The following is a 20,171-nucleotide window of genomic DNA, read 5'->3' as shown; positions in this document are numbered from 1 at the left end:
TTTGGTGTTCATGACAGTTTGATATATTAGTAAATTAGTTATATTTGTTACATACATTTGTATTGTATGTCATTGTATGTCATATTTTGTTATTACTTTTAAAATCATGTGTTGTGTGTCATTAAATTGTGTACGCTTACTTAAGGGAGTGGATATTACGTCTGCATTAGCTGGCTACCATCGCATAAACATTTGAACAATACTGTACCCTGCTGGACAGTTTTATGCCAACACTCACCACTGATGGTGATACCCATCTCCATTCCTCTTCGCTTGGGTAGTTTCACATGGAAGGTACCACTGCTTGGAACCACAGACTCTAATGAACAGAATAAAAGATAAATGTATGCGACCCTCCAGTCCATGCATGGATAGCTACAGTAAATTGTACCTGCGACATCAAACTCAATCTCCACCGTGACCTTATTGGCCAGAGCAGAGTCTCTGAGCAGCTGATGGGCCTCCTCCAAAGTGCCATCTTCAGTGGGGATGCCATTGATGGACAAGAGTCTATCTCCAACTTGTATCAAGCCACACCTGCACGCAGAAGCACAACAGCAACATGGCAGCAGCTTGCAAATAAAACAAAGGCTAATTTTAGTAGGAATGGACTTTTATTTCCACTCTCACCCTGTTCATCATACTGAGTGGTGTTTCTAATGTTTTGGTTTCATTATTCAGTTAGACCTCTGAGGAAATTAAGGCAGCAATTCTACAAATTGTGTTCACCACAGTAATAAACATTTGTAAAGGCAGACTGATACCGTTGTATCTCAGAAATCCCTGGCGTACCTATTGTTTTGGTCAATGAGTGGATATTCATCAGCATCTACACTGAGGCCAGATCTATCACCACACTATGTCATCAATTTGGGGTAGCCAGTAGTCTGCTGACAAACTCCCTAAAAAAATTTTTTTTTTTAAATAAATAAATAAAGAGGGGCTGATCCTCCAAAATGACATTAAGTCTGCAAAATGTAGTCCTGTCATCAAATATTAATTTACCAACAACCCTGCAGTAGATTAAGTGTGCATGGATGTTAAGGTGCGAACATCCCAGCGGGACGCCCCCTCCGACTGCACAACGGGTCCCGCAGGTACTTGATTTAAAAAGGTGTCACCCAAGGGTCGTGACCCTGGGCAAACATCATGACCTCACAGAACAAGGCCACTACACACTGGGCCAGGCCTGACGTGTACATTCAGCAGGAGTTGGGCCTGACTAACTCATTTGTGTTGACCTTTTGTTTGAAATTGTTTGAACACTTCTATAAGCAAACACAGCACAGTGGTGCATTGATATAAGAGTTTAATTTGTTCAGTCACCACCACTTAACTCAAAACACTTGAACCTCAAATCATCTTTTCCAATTGAAAGGAACTGAAATGACAGACATCATTATGTGCCAGCCAACTCAAAATTTTTGGTAATGTTTTTGAATAAGAAAAACAGTACTGTATAATGAATGTACTTTAACTAAATGTGCTGCTCTTCTGGCGTGCGTGTCTTGGCCACTTGGGGGCGGTATAATACAGACAGAGACAAGTTTCACAACTGACTCAGTCAGCTACAGTAACCGGTCATTTTTCGTTAAGAATATATGCCTGTTGAGTTGTTATATTGTCTGTGTAAGTATGTTGCTTCACCGTTGGTGTTAAAATAGCCACTGCTTAATGGGTGATAAAACAGCAACGTCGATGCTATGTATTAGCCTGTCCAGGGCTTTTTGCATTGTTTGTTAGCATTAAGCTAAGCGGACTGTCGTAAGGTAAAGTTAGAGGGATTTTTTTCTTTGCTAAATGCCGTAATATCTCATTTTTAATATACATTGTTTTGCTAAAGATTTTCTTAAAATTTAAGGGTGCATATAAGGGTTAGGGTCATGGTTACAAGGAAAATGAAAAGCAGAGAGAAAAAAAAGTCACATTGTATAGCAGTAAAGTCACTGATGGTGTAGTGGTGCACTCGCCTGACTTTGGTGCAGTCAGCGTGGGTTCAGTTCCCACTCAGTGACGGTATGGATGTGAATGGTTGTCTGTGTCTATATGTGCCCTGCGACTGACTGGCGACCAGTTCAGGGTGTAGTCTGCCTTTCGCCCGAAGTCAGCTGGGATAGGATCCCGTGACCCTAACCAGGATAAGCGGTGTTGAAAATGGATGGATGTATAGAAGTATACCAGTACCTAGGGGCTGTGAAAAAGCGTACTTTCATTCCAATATGTAATGTCTAATGTTACAAATATATAAAAAATAATTGTCGTTGGTCACCGAGAATCACTGCAGTGTGGGCTGGCGCTGGCATATCTGTTATCAAATATATTTTCCTATTAATTACCCCTTACAACTTACCCCTTCTTGGATCACTACTTTGCGTCACTACTGAAGCTAGCGCTAACTGTTCACGATCTGTCAAACTGCTGCTTGTTGTGAACCGAATTGAGCTCACTACCACTGTACATTGCTCGCATCTCAAAGTTCTGCTCGTACGTCAAAGGCAAAGAATCTCCCGAACGATGTCTCATTTAAAATAAAAACTGAAATCGGGTCAGTTGTATCTCAAGGCACTGCAATATTATTCTTTCGACTGCATAATTTAGCTTCTGGTTAGAAAGAAATAACCAGTGTAAAACAATGTGACTGTTCACTTTAAAATCTAAGCATAGTCTACATTTTCCTCACTGACCAAACTAAATATTTTTGCTCCTTGATGCATATGAAAAATAGTTTGGAAGAGGAACAAAGTTGAAAAAAAAAAAAGTCTTATTTGTATCATCGTGATGCATCTCGAATTTGTCTGCCTGCAAACTAAATACTCATGTGGCTAAAATTAGCCTGCTGATGTGTCCCTGCCTGGCTGAATGATTAGCACCCCAAGTTCAAGGTGACTCCCTATATGATTTGTTTCCTCTTTTGGTGTCTGTGCATGTTACCTCTCAGCTGAGCTGTCTGGTTCAATGAAGCGGATGATGGGAGGAGCAGAAAGTGTTTCTGTGGCAAAGACACCCCCCTGCAGCTGGATCCCAAAACCTGTGAGCGGATCTCCCCTCAGGATGATCTCGCTCACCTCCACGTGAAAAACCTGACCCCCGGGGCCCACAGAACTGGATGCCAGCGACACTGTGTGAGGGAGGGGACATCAGGAGGGTGACATTAGTTGAAGACATGGCACATAAATGCAATTACAAGGAAGGACAAAATAACAGACATGTACTACCACATACAACAAGGTGACAGAAAATAAATAAGTCATTTTAAATTGTCAAGTCACTTTTTATCTTAAATATGGGACACACGAGCAGGATGAAACCACAATGAAAGCCTTTGGATGCAAACCTTAAAACATTTTTAAAAACAGCCAAACGACCTGAATTGGAATAAAAACACCTGCTCGTAACTACACCTTTTTTATACCCCTTTCAGCATTTTCTATCTGCAGTATCTACCTACAGCCACATCTTTGTACAGTAGGTTTATTTACTAATAGGATCCATGTTTCCATAAGTTCATTGTACTTCACATGCCCTTCAAGACTGTTTAGCACACAAAATTACATCACCGAGATGGTGTGACATGGCATCAATGGCGGGACCAAAGTGAAGTGTTCTGAGGAGTCCACGTGTCAAATTGTTTGTGGAAAAAAATGGAGGTCGTGTCCTCTGGACCAAAGAGGAAAAAGACCGCTTAGATTGTTATCAGTGCAAAGTTCAAAAGTCAGCATCTGTGATGGTATGGGGTTGTGTTAGTGGCCATGGCATGGGTAACTTGCACATCTGTGAAGGCACTGAAAAGTACATACAGCTTTGGGAGCAACATATGATGCCATCCAAGCAACATCTTTTACAGGGACGTCCGTGCTCATTTCAGCAAGACAATGCTAATGCACAACCTGCACTTGTTACAACAGTGTGGCTTCGTAGTAAAAGAGTGCAAGTACTAAATTGACCTGCCATCAGTCCAGACCTGTCTCCCATTGGCAATGTGGTGCATTATGAAGTGCAAAATACCACAAAATAGACCCAGACTGTTGAACAACTAAAGATGTAAATCGAGGAAGAATAGGAAAGAATTCCACCATCAACACTACAACAATTAGTGTCCTCAGTTCACAAACACTTATTGACTGTTTTTAGTAGGAAAGGTGATGTGTAACAGTGGTAAACATCCCCCTGTACCAGTTTTTTTGGGGATGTGTTGCAGGCGTCAAATTCAAAATGAGTAAATATTTGCAACAACAACAACAAAAGGTTTATCAGTTTCTTCATTGAAATTGGGATTTGTAAATGTACATTAAAACGTGCCAAAGACTGACTGTCGTACTCAGATACAACAAACGGTTTTCCACCATTTCAGTTTTCCTGAAAGGCTTGATTTTTCATGACTTTGAAGCCTCATTTTATAATTGGTGATAGTTTTTAATCATCCAAATTTGGCTGTGTGGCTAACAACTAAAATTTACAAGACACTTATTGTGACTTATATAGAGTACAGTTAACTAGATTTATCTGGACTTGTCAGTTATACTCTATCACAACAAACTGTTCATGGAAATTGGTGTGTAGATGTGGCTATATCATCTCTTCATTAACCTATTAGGAAAATTGTGACAGTCAAAATGTCAGTGATTGTTTTTCTTATTTTTAACTAGTTGTTACAAAGGTAATACTTCCCTGCAGTCTTGAATGTAGTTTAAATTAAGCATAAGTAAACTAGACCAATCCTTTACTGAGAGAGGCGGGCAATTTATCATACATGAGCTCTTGTGGTTCTTCTTCCTGTTCCTCCTCTTGCCGGTGGGGGTCCGAGGGCTGGTGGGTGCAGTGGGCACTGTGGGGCAGGGCAGCGTGCTGCTCCCTTGGCTGCTGAAGCCGGAGGTGGCTGTGGAGGAAGGGGAGAAGCCACGACTCACCAGAGCTGCAGACATGAGACATTGCACTCTACTTATCGACAGCCTCAGATAGCTCAGAGCAGTGCTTCCCAACGTTTATTGAACCAAGGCAGATACAGGTACATCTCAATCAATTAGAATAGTAGCAAAAGCTGTAGTTAGTTCAATACAGGAAGTTAAACGGATGTTATAAAGATGCACTACACACACTCTCAGTAAAATATTTAAATATATATTTTTAATATATGCATATTTGTGATAGTTATTGCTTACAGCAAATGAAAACTCCTAACTCACCATCTCTAGAAACTAGAATATACCGTAACAAACAAGAAACAATGGAAATGATTTTTATTGTACGTTGTAGAAACCGCCACCTCCAGCTCTGCTTCCTGTTGTTTCTTCAGTCTCTAATCCGTACATCATGGCTAGCCTCACCACTGTCTTGTAAACTTTGCCCTTCATCCAAGCAGACTCTTCTGTCACATAACACACCTGACACCTTCCTCCACCCGTTCCAACCTGCTTGGACCTGTTTCTTCACTTCCTGACCACACTCACAATTGCTCTGGACGGTTGACCCCAAGTATTTAAAGTCCTCCACCCATGCTCTCTTCTCCCTATAGCCTCACTCATCCCCCACCACCCCTCTCATTCATGCACATATATTCTGTCTTACTTCAGCTAATCATCATTCCTCTGCTTTCCAGTGCATCCCACCACCTTTCTAACTGTTCCTCCACCTGCTCCCTGCTTTCACTGCAGATCACAATGTCATCTGCGAACATCATGGTCCACAGGGACTCCAGTCGAACCTCATGAAACCATATTGTTGCTCGCAAATACTCACCTCTGTCGTGAGTCCAGCCTCCATTACGCTTTCCCACTACTTCATTGTGTGGCACATCAAGTTTACTCCTCTATAGTTCCCACAGCGCCGCACATCACCAGTGTTCTTAAAAAATGCACACCAGCACACTTTTCCTTCATTCCTCAGGCATCTTCTCACGCGCTAGAATTCTGTTGAACAAGTTGGTCAAAAACTCCACAGCCACCTCTCCGAGATGCTTTCATACCTCCACAGGAATGTCATCAGAACCAATTGGCTTTCCATTTTTCATCCTCTTTAGTGCCTTTTTAACTTCTCCCTTGCTAATCATTGCCACTTCCTGGTCCACCACACTTGCTTCTACTCTTCCTTCTCTCTCATTTTCCTCATTCATCAACTCAAATTATTCTTTCCATTTATCTAGTCTTGTCTGGCCGACCTGGATAGATCATTTTTCTCCTCCTTTAGCCTCCAACCTGGCATACATGTCATCATATGCCTCACATCTCCATCTATTCCTCTCTCCTCTCCTCAGTCCTCTCAGTGTCCCACTTCTTAGCTAACCTCTTTCCTTGTATGGTTTCCTGTACTTTGAGGTTCCCCCACCAAGTCTCCTTCCTCCCTTTCCTACCAGAAGATACACCAAGTACACTCCTGCCTGTAATTTACAAAAAATAAATCTGTAAATTAGCCCTCAGTACAACTACCAAGGGGGAAAAAATGCAAATGATTGTGCTCTGAGGAAGCCCTAGAAAGTGCTCCACTTCACAGCGACATCCACCGAGCTCTCACTGGTAGGGCTGCAAGCCTGCCTCCACGGTTTGATATGAAATTGTTCCTTGTGGAGATTAGAAAATGCTCTGCTCAGCAGTACAGGGGGGATATAGTTCTGTTCCTGGTGCGTCTTGAACTTTTTACACCGAATACCACCATAAGAAAATAATTTGGTCTCCAAGTACCACTATAACGACCAACAAAATACAGTAGCTTAGGAGGCCCACGTGTTCAACAAAAACAAGGCAGCAGAGAATTTATTACTAAAAAGTGTATTCAATACAACAATCACACTAGGTTTTAACATCAACAATGTGCTAAAAAAATTATTAAATGAAAATATATTGCACATAAGTTTTTTGTTGACCAAAATGTTTGAAAAACACTTCAAAGATTAAACGCAAATATATTGGACTTAAAACAATGAAAGGTTTACAGGTTAATTATAAATTCTGTGATTTGTTCTGCCTACCATTACATGTCGCTGGCATAGATAGATGAACAAAGATACATGATTTGTAGTAAATGAATAATTTTCAGACCAATTAATGAAAATGGATGATTTCCTGATGCTCTCTCTCTCATGGTACATTAGTGATTGGCAGGCACGTGCACACATTGACCCAAAGTGGTGTCCAAGCACCTGCCCTTTTGTCCTGGATGAAAAATTTGCCTTTTGTTTCCAATTGAGTTATACAGGTTAACTAATAGTGGAAACAATGTATGGATTTATTTATTTTTGCTTGCACAGGCAAATATCTGTGCACGGAATCACTGGATAAGAGCATGCAAAAAGTTCAAAACAAAACACAGTCTTGTTTGCGTTCACACTCAGCTCGTGCAGCACGTGACATGAAAAGGTATGTGGCTGTCGAAGTCGCAAAAGGCTCCTGCGATGGCGTCTTGCCAGCAGCAAAGCTGTCACAAACGACCACTTACGTTTGCTGTGGTCCTGCTGGTTGTGTGGGTGGTTTGGGCTGCTCCATGTCTTGCCGTGGCTGCCATGTGGGGGCAGGCACAAGTTGCTGCTTTGGTCCCAGTGATGATGGCTGCTCTTCTGCACTTTTACTGCAGCGGTAAAGAGGCACTTGTGAGTAAGGCAGGCCCGCTCTGGTGTCATGCATGTTCCTAAATCCTACCCATGAAATCACACTTTCATTCCCCTGTCTAAAATTGTACCAAAACACACATCGCCTGGAGGATTATTCAGAGCAGCGTAATTGATATTTGTTTTTCGTCACGCCGCACCTAATCCTTTGGTTTGATGTGTTCTCCTGAAAATTTTTGGCACACACTGATTGTTAAGTGGTGGAAGTTGAAAATACAGAACCTTACTTTTACGAGCAAACTTCAGAATAACTGCATTGAAATTGGAGATCATGTTTAAGATGTCATTTTCTAAAAAGCCCCAAGGTGCCAAAGGGTTGTGAGCAAGTTGGTCGCTGGCCATGATGGCGCAGGAAACATGCACCTTGATTGGACACAGCTGAAAGCTGGATGTCTAATGAGGTGCACATGTGTCAAACCCGAGGCCCGCGGGCCAGATCCAACCTTCCACGTCACTTTATGTGGCCTTCTTGACTTCTGCTCAAAATTGAATTGAATTGAAATGATGGGTTTCTGACTCACTGGGTAAGGAATAAGAAGCGTAACTGCTTGGTGCTCTGGCCACACGCCACATCCGTAAACAGTGTAGCTCAGCTTCTGGCATGCATTTATACCCCCAAAAAACAGCGTGGTACAAATTAAACTTCATGTGGCTTTAACGCATTGACAAATGCCATTAATTTAATTTGTCTTGCATAATAATTCAGACTCTTCAAACTGTTAGCGTGGCACTTGTCTTAATTTTTGATGATTTTGAAAAGAAAAGATTTAAGCTGTCGATGTTTCATTTTGGCAGTGTGAAAGAGTTGGCACAATTGCCTCAAAATTTTGAGGTTCAGGGTTCGAATCTGGGTTTTGGCCTTTTAGTGTGGACTTTGCATGTTCTCTCCATGCTTGTGTGGGGTTTCTCCAGGTAATCCAGCTTCCTCCCACATTCCAAAAACATGTTTTTTAGGTTAAATTAAGACTAAATCGTTCTTAGCTGTGAATGTGAATCTTTGTTTGTCCAGTGGTGCCTTTAATCAGAATCAGAATCAGAATCATCTTTATTTGCCAAGTATGTCCAAAACACACAAGGAATTTGTCTCCGGTAGTTGGAGCCGCTCTAGTACAACAGACGGTCAATTTACAGAACACTTTGGGGACATAAAGACATTGACAAAAAACAATTGTGCAAAAAGATGCAGAGTCCTCTAGCACTTAGAGCAGTTCGAATTACTAATATTGCAATAGTCCGGTGCAATGACCATTGTGCAAAGGGCGCTGAGACTTCAAGGAGTGTATGCGGTTTAAAGTGACGAGTAGTGCGATCATCTGGGACAATGTTGGTTGTGCAAATGTTACAGATACTCCTCAATCAGTGTGCAAATGGAGCAGATGCTACTCTGGCATGAGTGGCCAGTATATGCAAATAGTGCAGCATGGCGAGACAACTACAGTGAGTGCACGAGTATACATATTTGGCCCCACAGGAATGTGACAACGAACTCAAGTCAAAAAATTTCCAGCTTGTTGTAATGGAATTATAGGTTAGGTGTTTAAGAAGTTGATCGCAAGAGGGAAGAAGCTGTTGGAATGTCTACTAGTTCTAGTTTGCGTTGATCGGTAGCGCCTACCTGAGGGAAGGAGCTGGAAGAGCTGGTGACCGGGGCGCAGACGGTCCGAGAGGATTTTGCACGCCCTTGTCTTAGTTCTGGCAGCGTGCAAGTCCTCAATGGTGGGTAGGGGGGTACCGACAATCCTTTCAGCAGTTTTGATTGTCCGTTGCAGTTGGAGTTTGTCCTTTTTTGTAGCAGCACCAAACCAGACTGTGATGGAAGAACACAGGACTGATTCGATGACCGCTGTGTAGAACTGTCTCAGCAGCTCCGGTGGCAGGCCGTGCTTTCTCAGAAGCCGCAGGAAGTACATCCTCTGCTGGGCCTTTTTGAGGACGGAGTTGATGTTGGTCGCCCACTTCAGGTCCTGAGAGATTGTAATTCCCAGGAACTTGAAGGTCTCGACGGTTGACACAAGGCAGCTGGACAACGTGAGGGGCAGCTGCGGCGAAGGATGCCTCCTGAAGTCCACGATCATCTCTACCGTCTTGAGCGTGTTCAGCTCCAGGTTGTGTCGGCCGCACCACAGCTCCAGCCGCTCCGCTTCCTGTCGATATGCAGACTCGTCACCGTCCTTGATGAGGCAGATGACAGTGGTGTCATCTGCAAACTTCAGGAGCTTGACAGTCGGGTTCGCTGAGGTGCAGTCGTTCGTGTAGAGAGAGAAGAGCAGCGGAGAGAGGACACAACCTTGGGGCGCCCCAGTGCTGATGCTGCGTGTGGATGAGGTGGCCTCCCCCAGCCTGACCTGCTGTGTCCTGCCCGTCAGAAAGCTGTAAATCCACTGGCAGGTGGCAGGTGAGACGCTGAGCTGGAGAAGCTTGGTTGAAAGGAGTTCAGGGATGATGGTGTTGAACGCTGAGCTGAAGTCCACGAACAGGATCCTCACGTAGGTCCCTGCACTGTCGAGGTGTTCTAGGATGAAGTGCAGTCCCATGTTGACTGCATCATCCGCAGATCTGTTCGCTTGGTAGGCAAACTGCAGGGGGTCCAGCAGGGGACCTGTGACACTCTTGAGGTGGTCCAGCACGAGACGTTCAAAGGACTTCATGACCACAGATGTCAAAGCGACAGGCCTGTAGTCATTCAGATCAGAGATTGCAGGTTTCTTGGGGATTGGAATGATGGTGGAGCGTTTGAAACAGGATGGAACTTCGCACATTTCCAAAGATCTGTTGAAGATCTGAGTGAAGACTGGAGCGAGCTGGTCCGCGCAGACTTTGAGGCAGGATGGGGACACATGGTCCGGTCCTGCCGCTTTGTTAATCTTCTGTTGTTTGAAGATGCGTCTCACATCCTGTTCATGGATGGTTAACGCAGAAGTCAGAGGTGTGGTTGTGGTCGCGGGCTCGGCTGGGTGGGTGTGTGGAGTGAAACTGTCCTTTTCAAATCTGCAATAGAAGGTATTCAAGTCGTTGGCTAGTGTGCTATTGTTCTCAGCTTGGGGGGATCGTCGCTTGTAATTAGTCAGCGATTGGAATGCATGCCAGACTGATTTTGAGTCCTTCGCGCTAAACTGTTTTTCCAACTTTGCTGCATAGATCCTCTTTGCAATGTTAATTTCTTTAGTAAACTGGTTTCTAGCTCGATTATACAGGGCCCTGTCCCCGCTCTGATATGCATCTTCCTTAGCTTGGCGAAGCTGCTTAAGTTTAGCAGTGAACCACGGCTTGTTGTTGTTGAATGTCCGAAATGATTTTGTTGGTACACAAACCTCTTCACAGAAACTGATATAGGATGTGACAGTGTCCGTATATTCATCCAGGCTGCCAGCTGAATTTTCAAAGACACTCCAGTCTGTGCAGTCTAAACAGCTTTGAAGTTCCATCTTGGCTTCATTGGTCCACTTTTTGACTGTTTTCACTGTAGGCTTCGCACATTTAAGTTCTTGCTTGTACGTCGATATTAAGTGAATTAAGCAGTGATCAGACGAGCCCAGGGCTGCACGAGGTATAGCACGGTATGCGTTTTTTACCGTAGTGCAGCAGTGGTCTAAAGTATTATTTTCCCTGGTAGGACAGTCGATGTGCTGCTTGTATTTAGGGAGTTCGTGGTTGAGTTTAGCTTTGTTAAAGTCCCCGAGAATAATGAGGGGTGAGTCCGGGTGATTTTTTAAAAATTTCGTTGACTTGTTCGGCGAGCGTTAGCAATGCGGCGTTCGTGTTAGCTTGCGGTGTAATATAGACTCCAGCCAGTATAAACGATGCAAACTCACGTGGCGAGTAGAATGGTTTACAGTTCAAAAACAGCGACTCCAAATGCGGGCTGCAGTGTGTGCTGAGCACCGTGACGTCCGTACACCATTTTTCGTTGATATGGAGGCATATCCCGCCGCCCTTCGTTTTCCCCGATGATTCCATGTCGCGGTCCGCTCGATGAATGTAGAAGCCGGGAAGCATGACGGCGCCATCGGGTACAGCGTCGCAAAGCCAGGTCTCCGTGAAGCACATGGCCGCGGAACGTCCGAAGTCTTTACTGGTCTTTAACAGAAAATGAAGCTCGTCCATTTTGTTGGGTTGGGAGCGTACATTCGCGAGGTGGATCGACGGGAACGCCAATCTGTGTCTTCTCTTGCGGAGTTTCACCTGAATGCCGGCTCGTTTTCCTCTGTGGCGCCGCTTCCGCCTCCATGCGCCGAAAACCGCGGACGCCGCTCCGGTGAGTAACTCGGGGAAAAAACTGAGCGGATTTTCGAAAGTTGGTGACAGAAAGTCCGGAGTAGCCTCCTTGATGGTTAGCAGGTCTCCCCTTGTGTAAGTGAGTCGTGTAAGGTCTCCAAAGACGGACGAAAAACACAAAAACAAAGACAATACTAGAGAGCGCGTTACCGAGGCGACCACACTGGTAGGCGCCATCTTAATATGCTTAATAAATAATAATAATAATAAAATAATAAATAAGAAAAATAGCTCTCCATAATATTGTACTTTATAAAAGCACACAGAAATGTCATCATTGAATAGAATGTAAAGAATTAAACACTTTTTTAGCCATGTTTTGCTTCAGTTCAATGCACATTGCGCTGCTCCTTCTGGTGCGTGCACCTTGGCCACCTGGGGGCAGTATAATACTGACATTGGGACACAAAGTAGCGTTCTACAACGGACTCAGTAAGATACAGCAATATAAGTAATTTTTCACAAAGGATAAAGAATATATCCCTGTGAGCATTGTTTTATTATCTGTCTACATGTGTTGCTCCACCTTTTGTGATGAAATATCCATTGCTGAAAGGTTTATATAACCGTGTGACAGCAGTGACGAGCAGACACGGACTCAAATAGCTGTGAGGCATTCTAATGAAATCAGCTGACCTTGTGTGTGGGAAGCACCTCAATAATTAACTTCCTTTACAGATTCATTAAGACGTGTCGCTGCATGCTAAAAGTGACAGTAATCCTTGCTCTTCCTCAGCAGGAGTCTAATCTGCGCCAACTTGCTCACATGACATGCAAGGCGGATTTGCTGCAACCATGGATGACGACACAAGCGCTTGAGACGTTATAGCCCCAATTGGGGGAACCAGCCGTGTGAAATCGGAATGGAGAACCGCCTCGTATCTGATGGAGCTCTTGGCGGTTTACGCTAAGCTCACCTAGAGAAGGCTCTTTAAGAAATGCTCTCTTCATTCTGAACTGGCTTTAAGAAAAAAAAAAAAAATACTCCTAATCTCATAGTGGCCATATCAATCTCAAAACCCGCCACAGGAGATTAAGCACATCTGCATTTTATAGTCATGTTTCTTGGGGGCAAATGAGCTGTCAAAATGTGGTTTTACTTTTGCAGTATAGAAATGACGAGAGACTGGAGATTTGACTTCAGATGACATGCAAACGACTACTTTCGCGAGGACAGTTAAATGGCCAACAGGAGCTGCTTTGTTGCTCCACGTGGCTTGAAAAACAGCAGAAGGACGGTGAATGGCTGCAGAGTGGACGACATGACCAAGCGATGGGGAGAAACTGTCGAGGGCTGAATTCAGGAAGAAATGACTTCCCTTTTCTTCCATGATGAGCCCCCGCAGCTGCCAACCCACAAGTACACGAGTCTTACTCTGCAGAGCGTGAACACAGGAAGTGTGCCCGTCTGTGTATATGTGTGTGAGTGGTTTGCCGTTTGTATTCATCAGGAGCCCAGTGTGGCACACGGATTGTGTCCTGTGTGTACTACACATACATACATGCACGCATGATTCACAGAAGAAGCAGCTGGGAGGCAGCCACGCTCGTGACTTCAGCTCCGTGTAGAAATAACGCCGAGAGCATGTACATGATGTGAAGACAATGTTCTTCTTTGTCTTTTGAACACCTCATTAGATAGATTTCTACAATGTAATGATACCACTCGCATTGTCTGCAATGAATTCATCCATCCATCCATCCATCTTCTACCGCTTATCTGAGGTCGGGGGCAGGAGCTTCAGCAGGGACGCCCAGACTTCCCTTTCCCCAGCCACTTCATCCAGCTCTTCCGGGGGGATCCCGAGGTGTTCCCAGGCCAGCTGAAGGATGTAGTCTCCCCAGCGTGTCCTGGGTCGTCCCCCGGGTCTCCTGCGGAAGAAACTCATTTCGGCTGCTTGTATCCGGGATCTCGTTCTTTCGGTCACGACCCACAGCTCGTGACCATAGGTGAGGGTAGGAACGTAGATCGACCGGTAAATCGAGAGCTTCGCCTTTCGGCTTAGCTCCTTCTTTACCACAACGGATCGATACAAAGTCTGCATCACCGCAGACACTGCACCGATCCGCCTGTCGATCTCCCGTTCCATTCTTCCTTCGCTCGTGAACAAGACCCCAAGATACTTGAACCCCTCCACTTAGGGCAGGATCTCATCCCCGACCTGGAGAGGGCACGCCACCCTTTTCCGACTGAGGACCATGGTCTCAGATTTGGAGGTGCTGATTCTCATCACAGCCGCTTGCGAACTGCTCCAATGATAGTTGGAGGTCACGGCTTGATGAAGCCAACAGAACCACATCATCTGCAAAAAGCAGAGATGCAATACTGAGGCCACCAAACCGGACCCCCTCTAAGCCTCGGCTGCGCCTAGAAATTCTGTCCATAAAAGTTATGAACAGAATCGGTGATAAAGGGCATCCTCGTCAGAGTCCAACCCTCACCGGAAACGAGTCCGACTTACTGCCGGATATGCGGACCAAACTCTGACTCCGGCCGTACAGTGACAGCCTGTATCAGGGGGTTCGGCACCCCATACTCCCGAAGCACCCCCCAGTGGACCAGCCGAGGGACACGGTCGAACGCCTTCTCCAAGTCCACAAAACTCACGTAGACTGGTTGGGCGAACTCCCATGCACCCTCGAGGACCCTGCCAAGGGTGTAGAGCTGGTCCACTGTTCCACGGCCAGGACGAAGACCACACTGCTCCTCCTGAATCTGGGATTCAACTTCCCGACGGACCCTCCTCTCCAGTACCCCTGAATAGACCTTACCAGGGAGGCTGAGGAGTGTGATCTCCCTGTAGTTGGAACACACCCACTTCTTAAAAAGGGGGACCACCACCCCAGTCTGCCAATCCAGAGGCACTGTCCCTGATGTGCACGCAATGTTGCAGAGGCATGTCAACCAGGACAGCCCTACAACATCCAGAGCCTTGAGGAACTCCGGGCGAATCTCATCCACCCCTGCGGCCTTTCCACCGAGGAGCTTTTTAACCACCTCGGTGACCTCAACCCCAGAGATAGGAGAGCCCGCCTCAGAGAACCCAGACTCTGCTCCCTCATGGGAAGGCGTGACGGTGGAATTGAGGAGGTCTTCGAAGTATTCTCCCCACCGGCTCACAACGTCCCGAGTCGAGGTCAGCAGCGCCCCATCCCCACTGTACACAGTGTTGATGGTGCACTGCTTTCCCCTCCTGAGACGTCGGATGGTGGACCAGAATTTCCTCGAAGTCGTCCGGAAGTCTTTCTCCGTGGCCTCACCGAACTCCTCCCACGCCCGAGTTTTTGCTTCAGCGACCACCAAAGCTACATTCCGCTTGGCCAGCCGGTACCCATCAGCTGCCTCAGGAGTCCCACAGGCCAAAAAGGCCCGATTGGACTCTTTCTTCAGCTTGACGGCATCCGTCACCATTGGTGTCCACCAACGGGTTCGGCATCTTCCCCCACCATCGGAGCCAACTCACCACCAGGTGGTGATCAGTTGACAGCTCCGCCCCTCTCTTTACCAGAGTGTCCCAGACATGCGGCCGCAAGTCCGATGACACGACCACAAAGTCGATCATCGAACTGGGACCTAGGGTGTCCTGGTGCCAAGTGCATGTGTGGACACCCTAATGCTTGAACATGGTGTTCGTTATGGACAATCCGTGACAAGCACAGAAGTCCAATAACAGAACACCGCTCGGGTTCTGATCGGGGGGGGGGGGGGGGCGTTCCTCCCAATCACGCCCTTCCAGGTCTCACTGTCATTGCCCACGTGAGAATTGAAGTCTCCCAGCAGAATGATGGAGTCCCCAGCTCTCCTCAAAGGACTCCAAAAAGGGTGGGTACTCTGAACTGGTGTTTGGTGCATAGGCACAAACAACAGTCAGGACCTGTCCCCCCACCCGAAGGCGGAGGGAGGCTACCCTCTCATCCACCGGGGTGAATCCCAACGTACAGGCACCGAGCCGGGCAGCAATAAGTATACCCACACCTGCTCGGCGCCTCTCACCGTGGGCAACTCCAGAGTGGAAGAGAGTCCAACCCCTCTCGAGAGGACTGGTAACAAGCCCAAGCTGTGCGTGGAGGCTAGTCGGAACTTCTCGACCTCACACACCAGCTCGGGCTCCTTCCCTGCCAGAGAGGTGACATTCCACGTCCCAAGAGCCAGCTTCTGTAGCCGGGGATCGGATCGCCAAGGTCCCCGCCTTCGGCCACCGCCTTTGGCCACCGCCCAGCTCGCACTGCACCCAACCCCTATGGCCCCTCCCACAGGTGGTGAGTCCATGGGAAGGGGGACCCATGTTACCCTTTCGGGCTGTGCCTGGGGCCTGGCCACCAGGCGCTCTCCTTCGAGCCCCAATTCCAGGCCTGGCTCCAGAGGGGGGCCCCGGTGACCCGCGTCCGAGCAAGGGAAACCTGAGTCCATAATTTGTCTTCTTCATAACAGGTCTTTGAGCCGTGCTTTGTCTGGTCCCTCACCTTGGACCTGTTTGTCATGGGTGACCCTGCCAGGGGCATAAAGCCCCAGACAACTTAGCTCCTAGGATCATTGGGACACACAAATAATCCCTCCACCACGATAAGGTGACGGCTCAAGGAGGGGGCAATGAATTCTGCCCTTGTAATGTTCTGTCACTGTGAAGGTCTATCCATACATCATCTATGTTTCCTCACTAGGGTACACACCCTTGACTGATCATCAGCCAATTGCAAAGCACATATAGACAAAGAATCGTTCACACTCACATTCACACATAAGAACAATGTAGAGTCTTCAATGAAGCTAACATGCATGTTTTTGGAATGTGTAAGGAAGCTGAAGCACCCGGAAAAAAGAAGGCCAGAGCCTGGATTCCAACCCCCAACCTCAGAACTGTGAGGCGGATGTGCTAACCACTTGTTCACCAAGTTGCCGCTCTCAGGGAGGTATTCAACAAAGCATTGTTACGCTGCAAACTACAAGTTGTGATGTGAAAGTAATTTTGTATATGTGATTGCATTTGATGATGTTCAGTCATTTGTGGCCCTCTTTTTTTTTTTTTTTTTTTTTCCTTTATGTATTGGTCCACGGCGTATTCTAAAAAAAAATGCTGCCAAATCCCAGCTTTATTAAGGAGCACTGAAAATTAAATAACAGAAAAAAGGTGAGCCTAAAACAATTTAAATGTCATGAGAAAAAGTTGAAATGTTAAAAGTCACCACATGCACAAGCATTTGCCATTTAATTTGTCATTCAACACAAAGCTTAAGAATAGGCAGTTGGTTTTTTGGGGTTTTGTTCAGATATATTTAACCATTTAGCAGATCTTGACATACAGTGGATATAAAAAGACGACACACCCCTCTTCAAACACCAGGACCGTTGCACATTTTCCCACCAGTTTGGAAGATTTTGTTACGGTGAACTTTTTGGCCATAATTCCTACCAGCAACACCAACAGTGAAGTATGGTGGTGGCAGCATCATAAACATCATAAACTTTTCTTCATCATCAGTCACTTTAAATTGTGGCAGGTGTGTGCCGATTCCCATTGAACATGACTTTGAATGTGATTGGTTCATTCTGAACACACCCACATCTCCACTTATAAAAGGGTGTGCACACCTGGGCAACCACATTAATTCAGTCATTTATTTTCATTTCCCCTCTTTTTTCTTTTTTTTTTTTTAAATACATTAAGTTGTACAGGTTACAGGTCACAATAATAGTGGAACATTTTTGAAATAATGTATCTTGGTCAAGGGTGTGTAGACTTTTTACTTGTATATCCACTGTACATTTGAATGGTTTGCGCATGTTTAATAGATAAAAGGCGAAGACTATCAGTATCATATGAAGAATATAAAGTGGCCCCTGCACTCTTCAATTATAGTAATAATAATAATAAGTACTGTATATCTGTATGGAATAGCTTTGGCTGTAACATGAGAACACATACAATCATTTGCTCTTATGTGTTTCTTTCCAAAATCCATCTAATTTGTTTCCTGTTGTGTCAGCAGTGAGAATGTCACATCCAAGTCTTACCTGTGTCTTGTGGCCGGACAGGCAGTCTGCTCTGACTGGATGGTAGAATTTCCAGTTTGACAACATCGCCGGTATTTCCCAGAAGCTGTAAGGCCTCCATCAGCGAGCAATGTTCTGTGCTGGTTCCATCAATAGTCAGCAGGACGTCGCCTGCGTGCAGTGCGCCGCACCTGACAGGATGACATAGGCAATGATGAATCTGGGAATTGGTTTTTTTTCTCTTTCTTTTGCTGAGAATTTGTCAGGGGCTTAGTAAAATAGATGAGCTTGCGTCACCTTTCGGCCACGCTGGCCGCTTTGATCTTGTCAATAATGATGACTTGCTTGTTCCTGTATACCGATGTGGTGAGACTGATGCCCAGACTGGAGGAGGCCCCTTTCACAATCTCCACCAGCAGAGGACCTGAGGCGTGTTGCACTGCCTCTGCAACAAGTAACACACATTTGATTTATTACAATGAGTTGACTGCATGCAGCTACAACCAGGATTATAAGACAAAACATGCAATTTTCTCTGTTAAAATAAAATAAATTATCTAGTCGTACTGAAAGATCATGTTCATATTAAGATCTTAAATGCTATATAAGAATATTCTGGATTGCTTTGGCTGGTTCAGTCATGTCGGCAATGTCCTTGGTGTCCTAACATGTCCAAATGAGGTTGCAATCTATAGGTACATCTCAATAAATTAGAATATGGTAAAAAAGTATATTTATTTCAGTACTCATACAACCCCAATTCCAATGAAGTTGGGACGTTGTGTTAAACATAAATAAAAGCAGAATATAATGACTTGCAAATCATGTTCAATCTATATTTAATTGAATACACGACAAAGACAAGATATTTAATGTTCAAACTGATAGACTTGATTGTTTTTAGCAAATAGTCATGAACTTAGAATTTTATAGCTGCAACAAGTTCCCAAAAAGCTGGGACAGGGTCATGTTTACCACTGTGTTACATAACTTTTTCTTTTAACAACAGTCATTAAATGTTTGGGAAGTGAGGAGACTAATTCTTGAAGCTTTGTTGGTGGAATTCTTTCCCATTCTTGTTTGATGTACAGCTTCAGCTGTTCAACAGTCCGGGGTCTCCGTTGTCGTATTTTACGCTTCATAATGCGCCACACATTTTCAATGGGAGACAGGTCTGGACTGCAGGCAGGCCAGTCTAGTACCCACACTTTTACTACGAAGCCACGCTGTTGTAACACGTGCAGAATTGTGGTTTTGCATTGTCTTGCTGAAATAAGCTAGGGCATACATGAAAAAGACGTTGCTTGGGTGGCAGTATATGTTTCTCCAAAACCTGTATGTACCGTTCAGCATTAATGGTGCGTCACAGATGTGTAAATTACCCATGCAATTGGGACTAACACAGCCCCATACCATCACAGATGCTGGCTTTTGAACTTCGCGTCCATAACAGTCCGGGTGGTTCTTTTCCTCTTTGACCCGGAGGACACGAAGTCCACAATTTCCAAAAACAATTTGAAATGTGGACTCGTCGGACTACAGAACACTTTTCCACTTTGCATCAGTCCATTTTAGATGAGCTCGGGCCCAGAGAAGCCGGCGGCGTCTCTGAGTGTTGTTGATAAATGGCTTTTGCTTTGCATAGTAGTTTCAAGGTTCACTTACAGATGTAGTGCCGAACTGTATTTACTGACATCGGTTTTCTGAAGTGTTCCTGAGCATATATGGTGATATCCTTTACACATTGATGTCGGTTTTTGATACAGTGCCGCCTGAGGGATTGAAGTTCACGGGCATTCAATGTTGGTTTTTCGGCCTTGCCGTTTACATGCAGTGATTTCTCCAGATTCTCTGAACCTTTTGATGATATTATGGACCGTAGATGATGAAATCCCTAAATTCCTTGCAATTGTATGTTGAGGAACATTGTCCTTAAACTGTTAGACTATTTTCTCACACACCTGTTCACAAAGAGGTGAAGCTCGCCTCATCTTTGTTTGTGAATGACTGAGCAATTCAGGGAAGCTCCTTTTATACCCAATCATGGCACCCACCTGTTCCCAATTAGCCTGTTCACCTGTGGGATGTTCCAAACACCTGTTTGATGAGCATTCCTCAACTTTCTCAGTCTTTTTTACCACCTGTCCCAGCTTTTTTGGAACGTGTTGCAGCCATAAAATTCCAAGTTAATGATTATTTGTTAAAAACAATAAAGTTTATCAGTTTGAAGATTAAATACCTTGTCTTTGTCGTGTATTCAATTAAATATAGGTTGAACATGATTTGAGAATCATTGTATTTTTTATT

The 20,171-nt window shown here is 45.1% G+C and overlaps 1 protein-coding gene across 3 annotated transcripts in view; it reads right to left on the bottom strand.

The window, feature by feature from the left end:
* Positions 1 to 20,171, bottom strand: part of LOC133413775 (glutamate receptor-interacting protein 2-like) — a 42,168-nt gene that overhangs the window by 6,949 nt on the left and 15,048 nt on the right. For 2 of the 3 annotated variants that reach the window (XM_061698556.1, XM_061698575.1), the window contains exons 8-14: positions 18,162 to 18,309; positions 17,886 to 18,055; positions 7,429 to 7,557; positions 4,751 to 4,912; positions 2,932 to 3,118; positions 392 to 537; positions 239 to 319 (exon numbers count right to left, since the gene is read on the bottom strand). In XM_061698556.1, coding sequence (XP_061554540.1) covers positions 239 to 319; positions 392 to 537; positions 2,932 to 3,118; positions 4,751 to 4,912; positions 7,429 to 7,557; positions 17,886 to 18,055; positions 18,162 to 18,309 — 1,023 coding nt within the window. The remainder of the gene's footprint in view (positions 1 to 238; positions 320 to 391; positions 538 to 2,931; positions 3,119 to 4,750; positions 4,913 to 7,428; positions 7,558 to 17,885; positions 18,056 to 18,161; positions 18,310 to 20,171) is intronic. The other variant, XM_061698565.1, reaches the window with a different exon arrangement.

The sequence above is a fragment of the Phycodurus eques genome, chromosome 1 (genome assembly GCF_024500275.1).
Source record: "Phycodurus eques isolate BA_2022a chromosome 1, UOR_Pequ_1.1, whole genome shotgun sequence".
Taxonomy (NCBI): domain Eukaryota; kingdom Metazoa; phylum Chordata; class Actinopteri; order Syngnathiformes; family Syngnathidae; genus Phycodurus; species Phycodurus eques.
This window is presented reverse-complemented; position numbering and strand designations above follow the sequence as displayed.